The following is a 20,478-nucleotide window of genomic DNA, read 5'->3' on the forward strand; positions in this document are numbered from 1 at the left end:
CTGTAGTACTAAGTTCATATTCAAGAAAATAAATATTTCATTGCTCCAATGTTTTGACACTATTTTTTTAAATAAAAATCGAAAATATCGCAAAACCCGGCGACTTAAGGGAAAAACATTGCAGGAACAGGCTCCAACTCGAATGTGTTAAATTTTATAAAATTATGTTCAAAACGTTGTTAGAAGTACCTACTAATGCATATACGTGTTTCCATTACATTTTAGGAGCTCCTTCGTGGCTAAGTGGTTAGCGTACGCGCCTTTGGCGTGGGAGACCCGGGTTCGATTCCTGGCGGGAGTTCATGTGGTTCGGATTCCACGTTAATCAGTAGGTCCACGTCTCATATAGCCTCGCTGCTGATCGGGACGTTAAACTCAAAATCAACTCAACCATTACATTTTATAAAGAACGAATCTCAAATATAGTTTTTTTTGCTAGGAATTCGAGCGTTTGGCGTCATTGTGTGACGGTCGAAAATAAAAACAATTCGATTTCTCTAAAAAATGGTTAATGATTTTGTATATATTTCACACATTAATATTTCATTTAGAGTAGGATTAGGTTTTAGATTTCTGGGCTTTGGGCATCTATGTCCATGTTATCCCGTCACGTTTTAAGAGATGACATCCTCCGGCGAGCACACTAACCGTGGAAAAGGAAGGAAGAAAGGGTTGGGGAACCCTATATCATGGTATAAGTCATTTCTCTTGAAAAGGAAACGGAAGCAGTAGTTATTCTTGACGGTGAATGTTCCCTGATGATTTCTCAAAAACGACTAATGTGATTTTATTCACATTTCATAAACAAATGTTTCAACAACCGACTGACAATGTTACAAAACTTCTTTAAAATCCCTTAAAATTCTAAAAGATCTACAAGGGTGTTTTTTTCTTAGGGATACGCTTTTTCGGTCGATTTTCTCAAAACCGACTTAGACGATTTTGTTCTTATTTAGTAAATGAATATTTTATTAACAAGCTGACCATGTGGCATAGTTCACTTGTTCTGGGAAAAGCCCAAGAGGTAGTTTTCTCTTGGAGTGAGTTTTTGCGGGTGATTTTCTCAAAACATCTACGAGATTTTATTCCTGTTTCATAAATACATCTTTCGTTAATAATCCTAATATATGACAAGTCGTTTCTCATTAAAGAATCCGCAAAGAATAACTTACTTTTGGGGGTATTTTCTTCGGGTGAAGTATTCCGAAAATGCCTTATAATTTTGTTCGTATTTCACAAATAAGTGTTTCAGTAATAACTGCAGCAAAACATGATTTAGTTTTAAGAAATTTGGAGCAATCAAATTTAGTTTGGTGGTCTGCACCTATGTTGAGTGTCTCAAGAATCTGTGTTTCCTCATTAATATGCATCCATACAAACCAGGATACACCAACATGAAAAAAACATAGAAATTATATTATTTTAAGGAGACACCGGAACACTTCTTGACAAATATTCATGTTGATGCATATGAGTAAAAAAAAAAATTGGGACATACAGTGGGGGGAAACTAATTCAAGAACACACCTATAAACACCTTTTTACGAACACACCTATTTAAGGACACACACCATATTGTCATATCAAGCGAAACTCGCAGCATAGAATGTGTCTGTACATGTGCAAAACATATAGTAAGTCCTACGTAGGCTAATGGTAGGGTAATGATTGGTCCAATGTAGATTGTGACTCAACTAATAATTTAGCGTCATTTGTCGAACAGTTCTGGCTTCAAATTTTTACTTGTTGATAGGTATACCAGTGACGGCGCTACTTTACTTTTGGGTGGCAAGTGGACGGCAGAGTTTGTTGGTGGCAGCAATTTTTTGTGTGTCGTTTATATCACTTGATTGTCATTAAAATATATCATGTCTGGGGGCAGTCGGAAGTGGACAGAGTTAGCTTCCGGAGGACTCACGCTCTTCTTATCTCCTCCGCTGACATTGTGACGAGGGGAACGTTGGCAATTTAGTTGGTTAGCAAATGCTTGCCGAAGCCGTCAACTGCAACTTATTGCCAACGTTAGCTAGTTTACCGTTTCCCATTGATGTGTCTACTGTTTGTATGTTACCACCTGAGGAAATGTACTCCAGCACGTTTTTAAGTTGAAAACGGGAGTACAAGCAATGAGCTATCTTGCCACGAGACTGCTGGAACAGATTCCGTATTACTTTGTGGCTTCCGTACAATATCTGCACTAAAAGAAATAAGTAAATGATTTTTCTTTAAGTTTATCATTGATCAATCTTCCGGCTAAGGGAACTGAACTTTAAAACAAGTGAATGAGGATAAAGGAATTGGTGAAATGAAATGTGAACGAGGAAGAAAGCAACATAGTTTTATCTATGATAAATTCACCTGGCTGGAAATTGAACCAGGGAGCTGTTGGATGGGAGAATCAGTATCGGGTTTTGCCATAAAAGAATATCTTATGAATATATAACACGTACTCTACGAGTTGATGTGAGCACGGTGGTTCAGTGGTAGAGTGCTCACGTCTGGTGTGAAGGAGTCCTTGGTTCTATAGCTGGGCAGGTGAGTTATGGACATATTTCATCCTCATTTTATCCCAGATTTTCATTCTATTAATTCCTTTCATAATCATTCACTTTCAATAATCATCCATCTCCTGTAGCCTACAGGGCATAAACTTTGGAAGTAAAACTGAAATATTTTATATTTCTTTTTCTGCTGATTGATGTAAACAGATGATCTATGGAAATAGTTGAATAAGAATTGTGGATTATGTGTGATCGGAGAAGCGATTGATTTCCGTAATTGAGGTTTGTAGGAAAATCCAGAGAGGATTTATTGAGATTAATAACAATTACGTATGATAAGTGGATTTATGGTAATCGGGATGAAGTAGTGTGGTTGTATGTTTCGGATGGAAGTCCAGATCAAGTAAAATAAATAATGTCTCACAAGTTGACTGCCAGTATTAGATTTGCGTATAAGCTAAGCAAGCTATACCTTAGGGCCCTTTTCTCTCGGGGACCCCCAAAAAATTTAAAAGAAAGAAACCTGGATATACATTTCGAAAATATAAGATAAAAGCAATTAAAATTAAATCTATCTAGCCTTACGTCTTAACAGTGCTTTGTGTTCTGTAAGCTCTTATGATGTAGAATTGAACATTTCCTGCTAGTTTTCTAAAATATCACTAGTTTGCTCATTTCTGTATATAGGGGGTGCCTTGTTTGGTTACATACGGCAAAACGTAGCATAAAGCTGAAGACTGCAGTGCAGACAATTTGTCATGGACAGAGAACGGTTGGACACATAAATGGCCTCCATTAGCTTTAATAACTTCGGAATTCATCAAACCCAAATCCGGCTCTGTTGGCTCTTATCTTTATAGAGTACAGTAGAAGTTATTGTCTATTCACTATTGTATAACCACGAAGTTCGAAACAAACCTATACTATCCATAAACTAAAGTAAGTCTGCAGTTACGGGGTAGCCAGGGGATCTCACTTGTCAGTGCTCACGCAACCAAATTCAGCCTCTTTGAAAATTTCTGTTATTTTTTTCTTTTCAAAAAATAAACGGTTAACAGGTGAACTTAAGCTAACTTCCCGAAAATTTATCTTGCCCCTACTGTCTTAGTGTTCTGATTACAGACCTATATTGAAGCTAAATCTAATATACTTTATACTTAAGTAAGGAGATTTTACCAACAATAAAGGATAGAGATTTTGAAAATACCTCTGTCATCACGTAAGTAATAAAATCCTTGTCACAAGAGGTCAGAATTCTACCACTGAGCCACCACAAACAACTGATCCGCGCTGTTCTTTCTATATAATTAACTAACGAAAAGGGTCAAATTAAATTTAGCGAAAGTGCCTTCTCAAACTAGGACGTGAGAACAATTCTGATGATTGTAACATTACCACAACGAATCATAATTATATAATAATTTCTTCCTTAAGAAACTTATCCTTTTGTTACCGCAATGCTCTGACAGGCATCACAGAGATGTTGACACCAAGGAATGCCGTCTACCAAATAGAACAGAACAGAACAAGGCTTTTGCAAGTTGTTGTTGAAGTCAATTCCTCTTCTGACATCGATAATGACGTCTCCTCCAGCTGACGTGTAAAGAAGGGGGAAGGAGAGACATCCGTTTGAACTTGGAAGCCAAGTGATTTACAATGGTGTTTGCGTCATTCGAGACGAGAAGATTCAGGATACCTCCTTCTTCTACAAGATCCCCCTCCCGTCGTCTTCCTCTACCCTCCAGTTATCTATCGGAGCTATATAATTTTGTCACCTTTGTTGTCATTTGCCCTTAAGGCACACGTCGTTCACTTCATTATGTCCTCCTAATCAAGTGACTTTAATTATATCGTCGTCTCCTTAAGGAGATTTCCTGTTCGATAGAGACACGTAACATGATTTCATTCTCAGCAACGAAAGTCTGAGTTAATTCAACTATGTTGTTTTAACGATAGGTTCATTTCTAATTTGCATTTATTATTATATATTTAATTTTTGTTATTAGGAGTCCATTCATATGTATAGAAAACTAAACTTATTTTGCAGTGAGAACGTTAAGAATAATTAACATAAAGCGAATACAATGTCAAAATTTGGAAAAGATTGCACCCTAGAGTGCATGAAATCCTAACTGGAAAGATAAGAATTTTGAACAAATTATTTTTGACTGAAAAATATCATATGGAAAACATCATATCCTACCTTCTATCGTTGTGCAAGAGGCTGTTCATTTAGTTCCGAAACTGTCTACTTTTTAAAGTATTTATTGTAGCTCGGAATCCTCACAGTAGCTTCATATGGTAACATCTCAACATGGCGCCACAGCATTATCGCTCACCTAAGTCAGACAGCGTTCAAAGTAAAACGTGATTACGTGTGGGGTGTTATGTCATCCTCATCGGATTGTGCAATGTCGATAGAAAGAAGCTGCGTTAAATTTGATCATAAATTTGGAAATACAGAGACCCTCGAAATGCTCCAAGTAGTATTCAGTTATGCACCAACAAGTCTCACAAACAACCTTTCAGTGATTTGCAGGTTTCCAAGCTGGAAGAATGTCTGTGGTGGATATTCCCCGCACTGGCAGCTTTTTGGAGAGTCGTAATAAGGAGAAAAGTTTTTCAGGTCAATGCAATTTCATATTCGATTGTTAACTGATTGTCAGTGAAATTGCGTTGTTACATTGGAGTTACATGTAGAATTGCATTTCTCCTGGTTCTTAGTTAGAGAGATGCAGCGTGTATTTGTGAAAAAGGGGCCAAGGATTTCCACACAGAACCAAGAGGACAATCGTATTATCATCGAAAATGAATTGGAGGAAACAGTCGTCAATGATACAGCATTCTTAAACAGTATTGCCACAGATTACGAATTATGTTTATATAAATACATCCTCGAAAAAAAGGTAATGTCGTTCTGTTTCCTGCATTATAGGCACCAACACATGAGTGCTTCTGGGCTTAAGAACCCATTGGAGATTGTTATTAAGTGCTCAGCACTCATTGTAGTTTTGTTTGGGAATTAATTTGGAAAGAAATTAACGTGGGTTCCTGTCACCACGGCATGGCGCGTCCTCAGGTTGTGGATCGAGGAGAAGGTCTCTAGATATAGAGGTTAGCTGCGAATATACTGAATAATCAGTCGCGGACAGACGACTAGGAGTAGTCCTCCAGCTTGGGGGTTTGGGTAAGGCTAACAACCTCATCCTGTAAAAAAAAAAAAAAAAAGAAAAAAAGAAAAAGACACTTGTTCAGAAACATTCACAAAAGCCTCGGACAAGGGCTGATAACTTGGCACGACCTCAGCAAAATAAAAGGACATGAGATTTGGAACAGGGAATATTAGAAGTCTTTATAGGGCAGGCGCATTAAAATCTGTAACGAGTGAGTTAGAGAAATACAGGATGGATCTAGTAGAAGTTCAGGAAGTTAAGTGGGAAGGAAATGGATCTGTGAATTTCGGAAATTTTATGTTCTTTTACGGGGAAGGAAATAAAAATCACCAGTTAGGAACAGGGTTTTTCGTTCACAAACGAATATTACCAGCAATTAAATGGGTCGAATTTGTTACTGACAGACTTTCTTTTATTACTCTTAAGGGGCGGCGGTGTGATATTATTGTTTTAAATGTACATGCTCCAACTGAAAATAAGGGTGACGATATAAAAGATAGTTTTTACGAAGAAGTGGAACGGATATTTGACCAACTCCCGCGATACCATATGAAAATTATATTAGGGGATTTCAATACGAAGGTAGAACGAGAGGATATTTTCAAACCGATTATAGGGAACGAAAGTCTGCATAAGGAAAGTAATGACAACGGTGTTAGACTCGTGAACTTTGCAACATCCAAAACCCTAATCGTGAAGAGTACAAAATTCCCACATCGCGACGTTCATAAATACACTGGGACATCACCGGACGGAAAAACACATAATCAAATTGATCACGTTTTAGTAGATAGAAGAAGGCAATCTAGCATAATTGACGTCCGGTCGTTTAGAGGGGCTGATTATGACACTGATCACTACCTGGTAGTAACGATAATACGAGAGAGATTATCGTTGAATAAAGGAAATATTCATTGTCCGAAAACGGACAGATTTAATTTAAAGAAATTAGAAGAGAGCCAGGTAAGAGAGGAATACCAGATTGAAGTTTCGAATAGATTCTCGGTGTTAGAAGACTCAGAGTGCACTATTGTTGCGGATATTTGGATTGAAATTAGAGATAGCATTAAAAGTTCAGCAATAAAAAAATTGGGACACGCGGAAATATGTAGGAAGTAACCATGGTTCGACCAGGAATGCATTAAACTAGCAGATAAGAGAAAACAGGCAAAATTACGCTGGCCACAAAATCCGAATGAAATAACTACACAAAATTACGCAGATATCAGGCGGGCAACTTCCAAAACTTTTAGAACAAAGAAACGCGATTTTTTGAAAGCTAAAATTAAGGAACTCGAAGACAATAGTAAAAATAAAAATATTCAGGACATGTATAAGGGGATCAGCCAATTTAAGAAAGGCTATCAACCTCGTGCTTATATATTAAAGAAAGCTGATGGAACAGTTCTCACTGCTGAACACGTAACCAAAAACCAGTGTCCGTTGAGAAATGGAGATACACACCGCAGAACCGTATATTCCAGAACCCAATCGAATAGAAGTGGAAACCGCTATAAAGAAATTAAAGAAACACAAATCTCCGGATGTAGATGAAATTCCGGCTGAGTTAATTTTAGCTGGAGGAAAAAAATTGTGGAACAAGATACACAAACTCATTCTCCTTATCTGGAACAAGGAAGAATTGCCACAAGAGTGGAAAGAATCAATCATTGTTCCAATTCACAAGAAAGGCGACAAAACTGACTGTAATAATTATCGAGGCATTTCTCTTCTGTCAACATCCTATAAAATCTTTTCAAATATTCTATTAGGAAGATTGACCCAATACGCAGATGAAATTATTGAAGATTATTAGTGCGGATTTAGACGAAATCGATCAACTATCGACCAAATATTTACCATTCGCCAAATACTTGATAAAAGTGGGAATACAATACCCCGGTACATCAATTATTTATTGATTTTAGAAAGGCGTATGACCCGGTTAGGAGAGAAACATTATACAACGTTCTTACATAACTTGGAATACCTAGAAAGCTAATTATATCAATTAAGGCATGTTTAAATTAATCCCAAAGTAAAGTCCGGGTAGGAAAATTTTTATCCACGAGCTTTCACGTCGAAAATGGCCTGAAACAAGGAGATGCGTTGTCGCCATTATGATTTAACTTCGTGCTGGAATACGCCATAAAGAAAATCAAAGATAGCAACCAGAGCCTAGAGTTGAACGGTATTTACCAGGTTATGGTATATGCTGATGATGTAAATATAATAGGGGATGATAGGAGAGCAATAGGAAGAAATGTAGAGATCTTATTAAACGCTTGCAGGGACATGGGTTTAGAAGTAAATGCAGAGAAAACTAAACACATGGAAGTGCGTCGGGACCGTAATACGGCAAATTGTGGAGGCGTTAAAATATTAAATAATACTTTTCATAAGGTGGATACTTTCAAATATTTAGGATCAATATTAACAGACGAAAATCATATTCACGAAGCAGGGAATTCGTGTTACTATTCGGTTCAAAATCTCTTGTTGTCGCGAATTCTGTCGAAGAATTTGAAGTTTAAAATATATAAAACGATAATCATGCCTGTTGATCTGTATGGTTGCGAAACATGATCGCTTGCTCTGAGGGAAGAACATAGACTGAAAGTATTTGAGAACAGGATCCTGAGAAGAATATTCGGACCCAAGAGGAACGAGAATGGGGAATGGCGGAAACTTCATAACGAGGAACTACATAATTTATACGGTTTACCTAACATTGTTAGGGTCGTCAAGTCTAGAAGGCTTAGGTGGGCAGGTCATGTAGCTAGAATGGAAGAAAGTAGAAACGCTTTCAAAGTCTTGACTGGAATACCCATCGAAAAACGACCATTAGTAAGACCTAGGCGCAGATGGGAGGACAATATTAAGATGGATCTCGCAGAGATAGGAATACAAAGTAGGAACTGGATGCAATTAGCTAAGGATAGAAGTCAGTGAAGAGCTTCTGTGAACGCGGCATTGAATCTCCGGGTTCCATAGACCATAGAGTTAGTTAGTTAGTTATTAATTTGGAAAAGCCATGAAGAAATTAGGCCACGTAGTGTAAGCCTCACAAATGAATATAATCTACTAGTATTTTATTACATGATCCAAGCTTAAAAGTTAATTTGAAACAGTGATCAGTATTACTAACCGCATTTGAAATGGAGAAACTAAATCTCAATATCTACTTTTGATTTTTTTTTTTTTTTTTTTTTTTTGTCAAAACAAATTTGAGGTAATCATGAAAAAATGACATTGCTACATGTTTAAAAATCACTTCGCAGTTCATTTTAATTTAGTAGGTTGTGTTTCCTTAATTATCTTTCACACCTCCCAGAGGGAGTCCGCAATTTGAAAACAATTAGCCTTTTAAATTTGAGGTAATAATTAGAATACGAAACGTTACGATTTACATTTTAAGTATAAAGCATGAGCACCCATTGAAAATAAATAAATAAATAAGTAAATCCTATACTAATATCCACCTTAAAAGGGTAACTACTTGACATTATTCGAGATATTCAGGAAACACTCCCAGAAAACTCCCAAAGTTATTTAGAAGAGATATGAAAATGTCTTTAATACAGGATATGAACCAGAAGAATCATGTGTATTTTTCTGTTTACCTCATATATGTATTTAAAGTGATAGCACAAATATCTGTTTATTGTTTACAAGTGTTATTTGTCCTGCCGCCCTGGAGAGTCATCATCACATAGCCTTACGATTTCGATTGTGGATCCATACCCCAGCAATCTTTCTTAAGCTTAAGAATGTTTATGTTACTCTTAAGATAAATTCGAATACAATCAGATTGCGAGTTATTTGTAATTGATAGATCCTTCACACCAGCTTTTGAAGGAGTTGATGTTGCATTCGGAGCGAAGAAGTGTTGCAGAATTGTGTACGTAAGAATTTCTAAGGTACCTAAGTACCTAAGTTCATGAGGATATCTTTATTCCCACAAAGAACCTAGAATTTAACAAGTGACGTGTTGATATATTCCTAGTAATCTGGTAACTAGCACTGAAAATGTGACGTCACATAAAATTCAATATAAAGCATACTAAACCCTATATCCTTATTATAAAAGAAAACCTGTCAATCTGTAAGCAACGCTAATTCCTAAGTTAACAGTAGTCGCTCCGATACTTCTACTGCCTGTCTGCCTTTATTTATTTAGAAATGGATAGTAATTATGCTAAACATGAACGAGGTTTGCTATTTATTGTTAAGACAAGGGCCAAATTAAATGCAAATAAGGTTATTGGCTAATTACTTATATAAAATCCAGAAGCATTTATTCCATGTCAAGCAGGCCGTAACAATAGTTAATATTTGTGCAACCGTAAGTTAGTTAGCCAGAAAACTAGAAAAAAAAAGTTAACTGTATGTATAGAATTAAAACTTTTTATTATACACAATTTTAAACAAGCGTACAGCGAGCAGGCTTGGGAATGAATAACTAGTTATTAAAATACAGAAACGAACATCAGGTTAAAAAAAAATGTGGACCGTCAAATTAAAGGATTCAACCAGAAGATTCTGATCACATGCAAGAGGATTTTACCATTTTACTATTATATAGTTAGCAAAGGTGCCTTCGCCGTGAAACACACGGTTTGATTCTCGACGGGAGCTCATGTGGTTCGTATTTCACGTTGTATTATAACATTTTGGAGCTGAAATGGGATGTTAAAACTCCAAATCAGTCAAAATAATTAATTGAATTATATTCTTTGAATTATATAACGGAATGCAACTCTATGTTCTACTTGAAGTATGGGCGAAAGCATTTCTTCGTAACAACAGTAAAAGAGAACGAACAGTTGCTACTGCAGAATTTGTATATCCGTTTTACTATTTATCCCAATCTGTTTACAAACGTGCTTGAATACGTGTTTCGGTCTCTAAACAGAGAGAACACAGAGGTTGTTATAAACGAAGAACATCTTACCCGTCTTAGCTTCGTGTATGACTTTTTTTTTTCGCGAAATCACAGAGACTGCAAGATATCATAGAAAGTACAAGAACTAATTCGAAAATCAAGACGTATTTTAAATTAAGCTAGAGTGCATTCGGAAGAAACCATATTATATTTAAATAAATAAAAAGAAATAAAAGGTCAATATAACTAAAGTTGTGTTGGCCACGAAATGAGAAACTTCTAGTTTCGTCTCGAAAATGAGACGAAAAACAACTCGAGAAGTATATTTTCAAATTCAAGACGACACGAGAAACTCACAATTCACAAATCTAGTGGGCAACACTAGTTCACACAGGTCTTATATAACAAACACTGTTCTAGGGTGATTCGGTATGTCATATATAAATTAGAAGTGGTGGTACGAATATAATAAAGAGGATTTATCAATGTTTAAAGATACGCAATTTACTTTAACAATAAATACGGTTTAAATGTTGTTATATAACTCCCTTTGTGGACCACTTGTTTGTGTTGTGAAGAGAAAAATCATGATATAGATTTGATACAAAAATTTGCAATACGAGATGAGACGAGAAATGCTTATCGAGAATCGAGACGAGACGCGAGGTGATATTTCGATAAAAATTTACGAGAAGGAACGAGAAAATTTCCGCTATGACAGAATAAAGATTTCTCGTCTCTTCTAGTCTCGCCTAGTGGATAACATAGTCTAAAGCGTAAGTTTTTCTAATGAACGTATTCTTGACTATACAGAAGGATCGGGGACGCGAACGGTAACCAAATCAGATACTCGCCGTCTCTAAACTGCAGCCTGAAGAAGCCTGGAGAAATGTACATTAGAAATTACCGGTAAAGATAGGGGAAAAATTACATGCATCAGTAAAGTTTAGTTGTGGAATCTAAAAGTAAATCTCTTAAAATCTTCTACTATTACATTTTCATTAAAGAAAAACAAAACCCCTTCTACCTACTTCATTGGAGATGATCCCATTGCTAAGGTCTCATCTCAGAAAGATCTCGGGGTTGTGTTCGACGAAAGACTTCTGTTTACTGATCACATTAGTGCCATGACCAAGAGAGATATGCGATTATTGGGTCTCCTGTACAGGTTTACAGAGATTAGGGATATTACAGCCTTAAGTATATTCTATAAAACGTTTATTTCAACCAAAAAAGAGTACTGTTCCACCATTTGGAGTATGGCTAGCGTATCAAATCTCTCTTGCATTGACTCAGTTCTAAATTTCTTTCTTGCCATTGTCAGGAAAAGAATACTATCTGCACGCTGTTTAAGTAAACCTAGATTGTTGACTGTTCTTGGGATCCATACACCTTCATCGCGTCGCATGCTACTTGATATGATGTTTCTTCATAGAATTCTAAATGGGAAACTTAGAACTGAAGAACTAATCTCTAAATTTAATATTCGGGTACCTGCAAGAATAACTAGAAATAGTGAACTACTTCATTGCAACACGCCTCGATTATCAATTATTCAGCGCTCTTTGTTCCATAGACTGGTTCTGAATTTAACTCCGTTGCTTCTACTGGATATTTTTAAATCTGAGAATGTATTCCGACTGGAAATTATTGCTACACTTATAGACCTTTATATAGCTTTTTGTTTACACTTGTTATTGTTAATTTTATATTCTATGTTATATAGTTTCAGTGTAAAATGGCTGCCTTGCTGTATCTGGAACATTGACAAATAAATAAATAAAGTAACAGGCGCCAAGAATATTATCGTGAAAGTACAGAGAAGTTACTGCCAGTGAATCGATAATATTGCAAGGAAAACTAATTATCGGAGGGCGAATGTAATTCTTGATTTGTTATCAGAGATATAATAAAGGGTATAATATATATAAAGCGAATACCCAACTAATAGTTTTACAGTTTTGCATATACTCACTCTAAATCAGACTTTTCAAAAAGCGCTTGAGCGTATACGTACCAAAAATTATAGCAATACTTTATCGCTTGATACTAAGAGATAGAATGCAATATATGAAACTTGTTCATAAAACATGATATGAAGACGCCAAGAAACACTGACGAGGGACATAGAAAAGAATTGCTCAGGATAGAAGATTTATAGATTAAAGTTGAGAGACCTTCTTCTAGCAGTGGATTGACGAGTTGATTTTAAGGATGAAGATACCATGCATTGAGAAAAGCAGTAAGTTAAATCCTCAGCCCCATAAGTCGAATCCAGATTTTTTATCGTTACAAATAAGGTGGGTAACTTCTCCATTTCTATCCCGTAGATATACTAATTTCTATCTAGTTCTATACGCTGGTTTGGTGGCTAGAGCGCACACCTTTTGTGTATTTGCTCACAGGGTTCTTTTCATGGGAGAGTATTAAAATTTGAATGCATGACGCTATATGATATTTCACCTTAAACTACAGATCCACACTGGCGTACTTAAAAAGATAGGTTACATGCGTAATTCCTGTAGTTTCGGACTTAACGTACAGCAGACGTATAACTGAAAACGCATGTTTTATAATACTTTCTGTATAAGTGTTCCATCTATACGTACTTTCCGTATGAAACAATGTAGGCGGTCAGAATCTCACATACATATGGACGTATATAACATATAGCTGAAGAAGGTAACATAAGTATATGCATGTGATATACGGAAAACTGTTAGATGTCAGACATCCTGTAACGGCATGATGTAACATCTAAGGGCAGTGCCCATGTAGCATACTCATAAGGTATGCTCCATACTGGTTTCTATAGTAAGCAAGAGGATTCCGTATATTTGTACAATATACCGCTGTCCGGAGAACGGATTTTTCTCTGTGTACTAATGGAAGTTCATAGGGCATATTCAAGTTGTAACTTATTATGCAAGGGCCGAAAGGTAGGTATATACCCCTGCGTTGATCGAGTATAATATTCTAGTTTATGGGTTTTCTTGCTTCGGCTGTTCCGAGATTAAGGTGTAAGTAAAAACACATTAAGAACAAATAATAAAGAAACTAAGTCTACCTGATGAATAACAATAAGAAATGATATAAAAAGCAATGAGCTGATCAGTACGGTGCTGTATAACTACTTATGGGCCACCTTGTATTAATAAAGTAGAAATCTCCATAAGGAAAGCGGCTTGGAGATCCGGGTTCGATTCCTGGTGGGAGTTCATGTGATTTGGAACTTACGTTAAGCTGTAGATCCACGTCCCATAGACCTATAGCCTTGATGCTAAAAGGGACTCTAAACTAAAATCAAATCAAATCAAATACATAAGGAAAGTGATAAACTTGTGTTTCATCACATCCAGATGAGCGTTTTCTACAGTTGAGCAGATGCTATTTATGTTTTACTCTGATTAGTTAATTCTTGAATCTCGTGCAGAAGGAATTTAATAATAATTTAAGCAGCTGACAAACTTCATTGATGATAAGTTTGTTCCTTCACTAACGCACAATTGAAACTTTTTTCAAATTTAATCTGGAGAAACATAATAAATATATGCAGGATTTGTGGATTTTGGTGACTCAAAGGATATATTTGCATCTCTGTATGATAGGTGTAATCCGAGGGATGCTCGGATCTTTAACTACTGATTTTGAATAGTCTTATTTCCAATTGGGTTGTCAACCGTCCGAAATTTTTCCCGATTGTCAGGAATTGACATGTCTCTGTCAAAAACAACAACAACAAACCGAATCTCTATCTGGACAGTACAATATCCGGAATTTCTTTTAAAGAAATATTTTTAAGTAGAAGAAAGGAAAGAAAAGAAAAATCCTTACTCATATGTACGGGTTACAGAAAAAAATATAACATCAAGGTAAAAATGTGAGAGTAACTATTTTGCTCAGTTTTTAAATGTAAGTAATTTATTTAAACTTTACTATCTTATAATTTTGTTTGTTATATTGTTGTGTGTGAAATATTTTCTGTGCTGCCTTCCTCCGATTCCGCATTGTACGGATCATAGTCAAACAGTTATGAGTCACGATAATGTTTTTCGGAAATTTCATCTACAGGAATTGGTAAGCCTATTTTCTAAATCTGGAGACATTTGTGTCTTTCCCAATAATTTTGATCCATAAACACATAGTGTTGCATCTCTAGTAATTTTAAGATAGAATTCAATTAATATATTAGTACGCTAAGGTGGTCCAAAATTTCGAAAGTTTGAAATTTTATCGTGACACCCCCTAAATTTTTTCTCCCTTCCAAATAAATTATCCATGCAAAATTTCAAATCAATAATTCAATATTTAGAGGTTGCGCAATCCACTTTAAGTTTAACAAAATTAGTGGTTTATTGTAACTATATGGCTGGTTTTGTGCATTTATTCTCCTATATCCAATTCATGTAATTATTTATTACAAATCAACCATGCCACTGCACAAGATGTTGTTCCAACAACGATCAACAAAGGCTGTTTTATCACGTTATATTAGTATATCATTCCCTTTGATGCATCCCTTGCGTTTTGTATTTATCATGCCATTAAAAACAATGTAAACTTTACAAATTTAAAAAAAAACGATGTAAACTTTACAAATGTTAAACAATTCACTGCAATGATGAATTTGTTACCATCTGCGTTGTAAAATGCAGCCATACTTTGTTTTCCGGTGGCGGAAATCATATTTCATTTGTTTTACGATTATAATCCAGGAACACCGCAGTCGGTGAGACATTTGGTGGTAGTAAGCTGATATGCCGAATTATAGCTGCTGATTGTTCCCGTTTATTTACCAGAATAAAAGGTAGAAGTGTGGTGATGCAGTTTTGTCTTGGACTGTAGTGTGACAGTGATTTTGGGATAAAGTTAATATATACTTCGTTACTGTCTAGAAATAGAAATCACTAGAAATAATACTAGACTTTATTTACTAGGAAAAGATAAGGAAACTCTGACCTGAAGTAAGATACCTTCGAACGGCTATGTTTTGCGTTTTTTCACCAACATCTAACCTTTAAAAAATCCATGATTGTGCTAGAGATGTTTTATGAGAAACTGTACAATTTTGGGAAAAGGCTCATATTCCAATTTGTAAGGAAAAGCGTGCAACTGTGAAACTCGAAAAATTAAGGGGCCAATGGGCAAATTTAAAGTAAAACAAGAACCGAAAATCTACAATAACAGAAAGAGAATGAATGCAGGTTTGAATAATTTATTTGATATAACACATGAGGATGCCCTTAGACTAATCAGAAATAAGGAAGACAAGGATTTTCTCGTTACTCACATGGAAGAGGGACGATGTGGTTATACGGTGTCAGTATACAGAACTCTTGCTCAAAAGGAAGCCAAGATGGCAAACAAGAAGAAACGAAAACATGAATTGACGGATGCAAATACTAATGCTAACACTGACACTAATGCAGTTACGCTGTTTGTTTCCATCGATAGTGAGAGTAGCAGCAATTTGGAATCAAGTAAAAACTATGACGAATAGAAACCTACACAGCAGCGTACTTTGCAGAATTCCTCAGGCAAAAATAAAAGCAGAAAACCTGAAGGAAAGTTGTTACTCCCGAATTTGCTTCTATGCTAGGCAGCTCGAAATTAACTGACGAAAAAGCAATTTTTCTTATAGTAGGAGCGGCCAAAGGTTTGGGCCACAATCTGGAAGAAGTTACCCTCAGTCGTTCGTTCTTCAAACGAGTTGAAATCATAAATGCAATGGTAATAGGAAATCTTTCCTGAAAATTTTTCTTAAATATGAAACAGACAATCTAGCCGTTTACAAAGCCTACGGAAAAAGTGTGGTCATCTCTGGTACTAGAGCGAAGAGCTCATGGGCTTGGCTTCTTGGACGACAAACTGGCAGCAGAAACAAAGCAAGAAATGGTGAAAAACTTAAACACAGACACCTGTAATGTTGAGCCTCCAAAGCGTCTGCATATACCTCGAGATGCTCTTGTTTCACTACAGGATGCCAAGCAGAAGCGCAAATCTGTCTTCAACATTGGGAGGGGACGGGTAAGACCGTTCCCTTAACCTTTTCTTTTTTAAACGCTGTTTAAAATATTCATGGAGTTGAAAAACAATGCTGTGGAGAATCTGGGGAGCAGTTTTCTCCAACATTTGGAGGTGGGCAGATTTGAGGCTTATTCTGGGGGAGGGGACATGAAACTCATATTACAGTAGATGAATCTGATTTCTGAGGTGAACCTGTTGTATATTATATATCAGGCGCTGTAGATGAAATGACAGTCGGACACAAATCATCACACTTCTCCCCCACCCCCCAAAAATCAAATAATATTATTGGGGAAACAATCCCTCACTTCAAAGATTGAGCGGGACATGTCCCCATCATCCCCCAGGATTTGCGCCAGTGATGTCGAGATCGAGAATTTGATAACGAAAAACACGATGCAGTTTTTTGAACGGATGAGTATTCGAACAATTTTTCTTGCACAAAATACGGGGACATGGAAATCAAAAACTGGCTGCTTAGCTGGTTATGAAGTACTTAAAGACCATGCAGAACACGCAGTGCCCTCACAAAAGAGTATAACGGTATTATTGCAAAAAACGAGAAAGAGAAACAGTACCTATTAGGAGTTGTTGCGGAACACAGGAAACAATATCCATACTGTTCAAAGAATACCCTATCTAAGTAAACTCAATATGCGAAAGTGAAGTGTATAAATAGTGTAAAGAAATAAACTGTACAGAGTTTTAATAATACAAGTACAATCAGCAATTATGTGCTTTTATGTAGAGTTGTGAAATATGTATATAACGATATGTATACAAAATATACAACAATATATATATATATATATATATATATATATATATATGACAAAGTGTATATACCAATAGTATTCAAAATTTCAATCGGCTTGCGTAACCATTAAAAATTGTTGTAAAAATTTAAAATTTTACCAATGTATCTATTTTCAGTCGTGTAATAAATGTTAGGAGTGCCGCAGGTGAAATTCGGGAAAAAATATTTTTCCCTAATTTTTGAACCACTCTATAGTACTCATTATCAGTACAGGTGATAAAGCCACTTCTTCTAACCCTAGTGCCAGAGGCACAAAATATCTTTTACATCAGTGATACTTCAGCTTTAGTAACACCAAAAAAAGTGACACGTAACGCAAATATTTGTACCAAACCATTAGTTGTTCCTCTTAAACATTTCAAAGTCTGTGCTAAATAGTATTTTAAAAAATGTTATCTTAGGAAAGGGAACTTAAGTGTGTAATACAATACTGACCTACTTACGAACTAAGTAGTCAACAGAAGCAATACATTATAACTTAAATTCATTGTGAAGGCCATGGATATATAAGCATATTAGACATGAACATAATAATTCGAGACTTCTTCCACGTACTTAGAATTTCACCTGTTTTATAGAGACATAAATATACATAAATTGCAGCTTACATGTTTTTGTTTTGTTTCAGATTGTTTTAAAAATACGTTTCAGCATCAAAACCTGTAGCCTAAACATAATTCACTATCCATGAATCCTTGAATTTCAATAACATACATTCTACATTGAAAAAATACTTACTTTTAAAGATAAGAAAATATGGGTTTCGATCTAGTTCCAAGAAATTCATTTCAAATAGGAGAAGATATTGAAACTCAAGTATTAACTAACTTTTATCAAACTTGGAAAAATCGAAGATCCGTTCACTTTTGGGGAATTATAACTTCTTCTGTTCTGAAACTAACTCAGCAAACCAAACAGACCATGAAATGTTTTTTTTCGCATTTATAGAAGCTATTTTGTTTTCTACATAGTAAATGAATCTGTTATTTCCAGAGGAAACTAAGTGTTTAAACTCTTGTTTCCAAAACAAAATAGTTGGAAGCTGTGATGCATTCTTTTAAATTATAGCATCATAAATATATTTAGGTTGTTCTTACACTCATTTCTATAATGCGATTTAAGTGTTCCAATTTCGAATAATTAGTGCTCTTCGTTTGCATGGTACCACGTTTAGTTCCCGTTGGGGAACACTTTCCAGTGTTCTCGCAACATTATGAAACAATTGAGAAACAACTTGAAATATAATGTAGCGAATACAGGTCTAAAAGGATACGTTGGGACTGAATGCTTTTACCACTGTCCATGCTGCCCTAAGTTTACTTTTTTAGAATATGTTTTGAAAGTAATGTAATAACCAGAAATGAAATAAAATTTCTTATTTTTCGTCGCACTTTTATGCCCTTTGAATTAAAGGGGACTAACAAATTAATGAATACCAATGATTATGAAGTAATTTTTAGAATGTGGATGTCGGAAGAAAAGAGAGAACCTCGAGAAAACCCATGGTTAGGATGTTGCCCAACGCAAACTCGCGAGGCCGGAGATCGAATCAGAGTCTCCTAGGATCAGAGATGAGCGCTTTACCACTGGCCCATCGTGCTTGTATATAGTAAATAGAAAATCATATATTTATAAGTTTCTCAGAACATAATTTTCGAAGACATCAACCAATTCGACTTTATGAAGAAATGTTCTAACGTATGTTAATTAATTTGAACGTATCAATATTACGAGCCTGTAGTAGGATGTTATTTAAAAATTGCGTGAAGAAAATTTTAGGATATAAAAACTCATTTGATAAACTGACACTTCTCAAAATGTTCACTTACCTCCTCTCCTTCTTGCTCTAGAAGATTGGTACCGCTACTCATTTTCCATCATAGTACGAAGTAAAACCATTCATAAGTATTTCTTCCCAAAGTTGTGTTATTATGCAGCACTATCGTATATGATTACCAAACATATTTTGAAATAATCTTTCACAGTGTTAATGATATAGTTCATTTCTCATAATAAAACTTTTCTAGTCTCCATTACTATACGCTGGGGGAAAAGAAAGAACTGTAGCGTTAACTTAATATATAACACAGAACACTAAAAATAAAGCCTTCCGTTTCATTATTACGAATAGATTTGGCAACATTGAGTAACTAATTATCTCTTAACGTTATTTTGTGAATGGGTAATACGAATCCAGTTGATCACTTCTTACAAATTCTCCATATTCCCAATCAAGATGTCACAAACAATGAAAAGTACTCTGTAAATTTCTCTTTAATACCATATTCGCATTCATTCGCTATTCAATGCGAGGAAACGTGGTTTAAATTATTTACGTTGTGCTAATGAGCTTAAATTATTTTATCGACAAGCTCTAAAATACAAATATTCTAAATCAATTTTATATATCAAATTAATTAAATAACTTTTGCGGACAAATACTTTTGTGTATATTCAATTCCACTTGATAGTTTACTTCTTAATTCACTGCACTGCTACGAAAATGTAAATAAACTTTCGTGGTAACATTATACCACAGAACAAAATAAATTTAAATTTTAGTTGTCTTTTGCCTTTTCCGCTCACGGGTTTGTTTTTCTTTCTTCCATTCACACCCAACTTCCGAGTTGTTTCGCCACCCTTCTTTTCCAAACATAAGCGAACGTAAAGGGAGAACGCGCGGCAAACCTCTCCCTTGTTGACTTGCTACCACGATGCGCACGGCTCCTACTGATCACTCGCCTAGCGGGTAGACAACCTACTGACGGCAATGTTTAGTTGGTTGCGTGGTTGCTAGGAGAGCGCGCGGAAGCACTCCATTTTGTAACAAGAGGGGGACACGGATAAAAACTATTCTCGTACACATATTATATGCATGCGCTTTGTCGCTCCCCCCACTCGCACATGATAATTGAACAGCACGTGAACGTTTATATTTAGCATTTGTAACTTTAAATCAATTATCATATTCACATAATAAGAATGAAATCATTTCGTATGCACTGGTTTTAGATATTAGAATTTGCAAGTTTAAAAGAAAATATATCTCTTATCCGAATAAAACTAAAACATGAA

The 20,478-nt window shown here is 35.6% G+C and overlaps 1 protein-coding gene across 1 annotated transcript in view; it reads right to left on the minus strand.

Annotated features, from left to right (window-relative positions):
• Nucleotides 1-20,141, minus strand: part of LOC145694068 (transmembrane protein 151B-like) — a 549,858-nt gene extending 529,717 nt beyond the window's left edge. Inside the window, exon 1 of the mRNA XM_081770209.1 lies at nt 19,233-20,141. Coding sequence (XP_081626335.1) covers nt 19,233-19,274 — 42 coding nt within the window. The 5' untranslated portion in view covers nt 19,275-20,141. The remainder of the gene's footprint in view (nt 1-19,232) is intronic.
• Nucleotides 20,142-20,478: the final 337 nt, after the last annotated feature.

Source organism: Thermobia domestica, chromosome 9 (genome assembly GCF_964235325.1).
Source record: "Thermobia domestica chromosome 9, izTheDome1.hap1.1, whole genome shotgun sequence".
NCBI classification, from domain to species: domain Eukaryota; kingdom Metazoa; phylum Arthropoda; class Insecta; order Zygentoma; family Lepismatidae; genus Thermobia; species Thermobia domestica.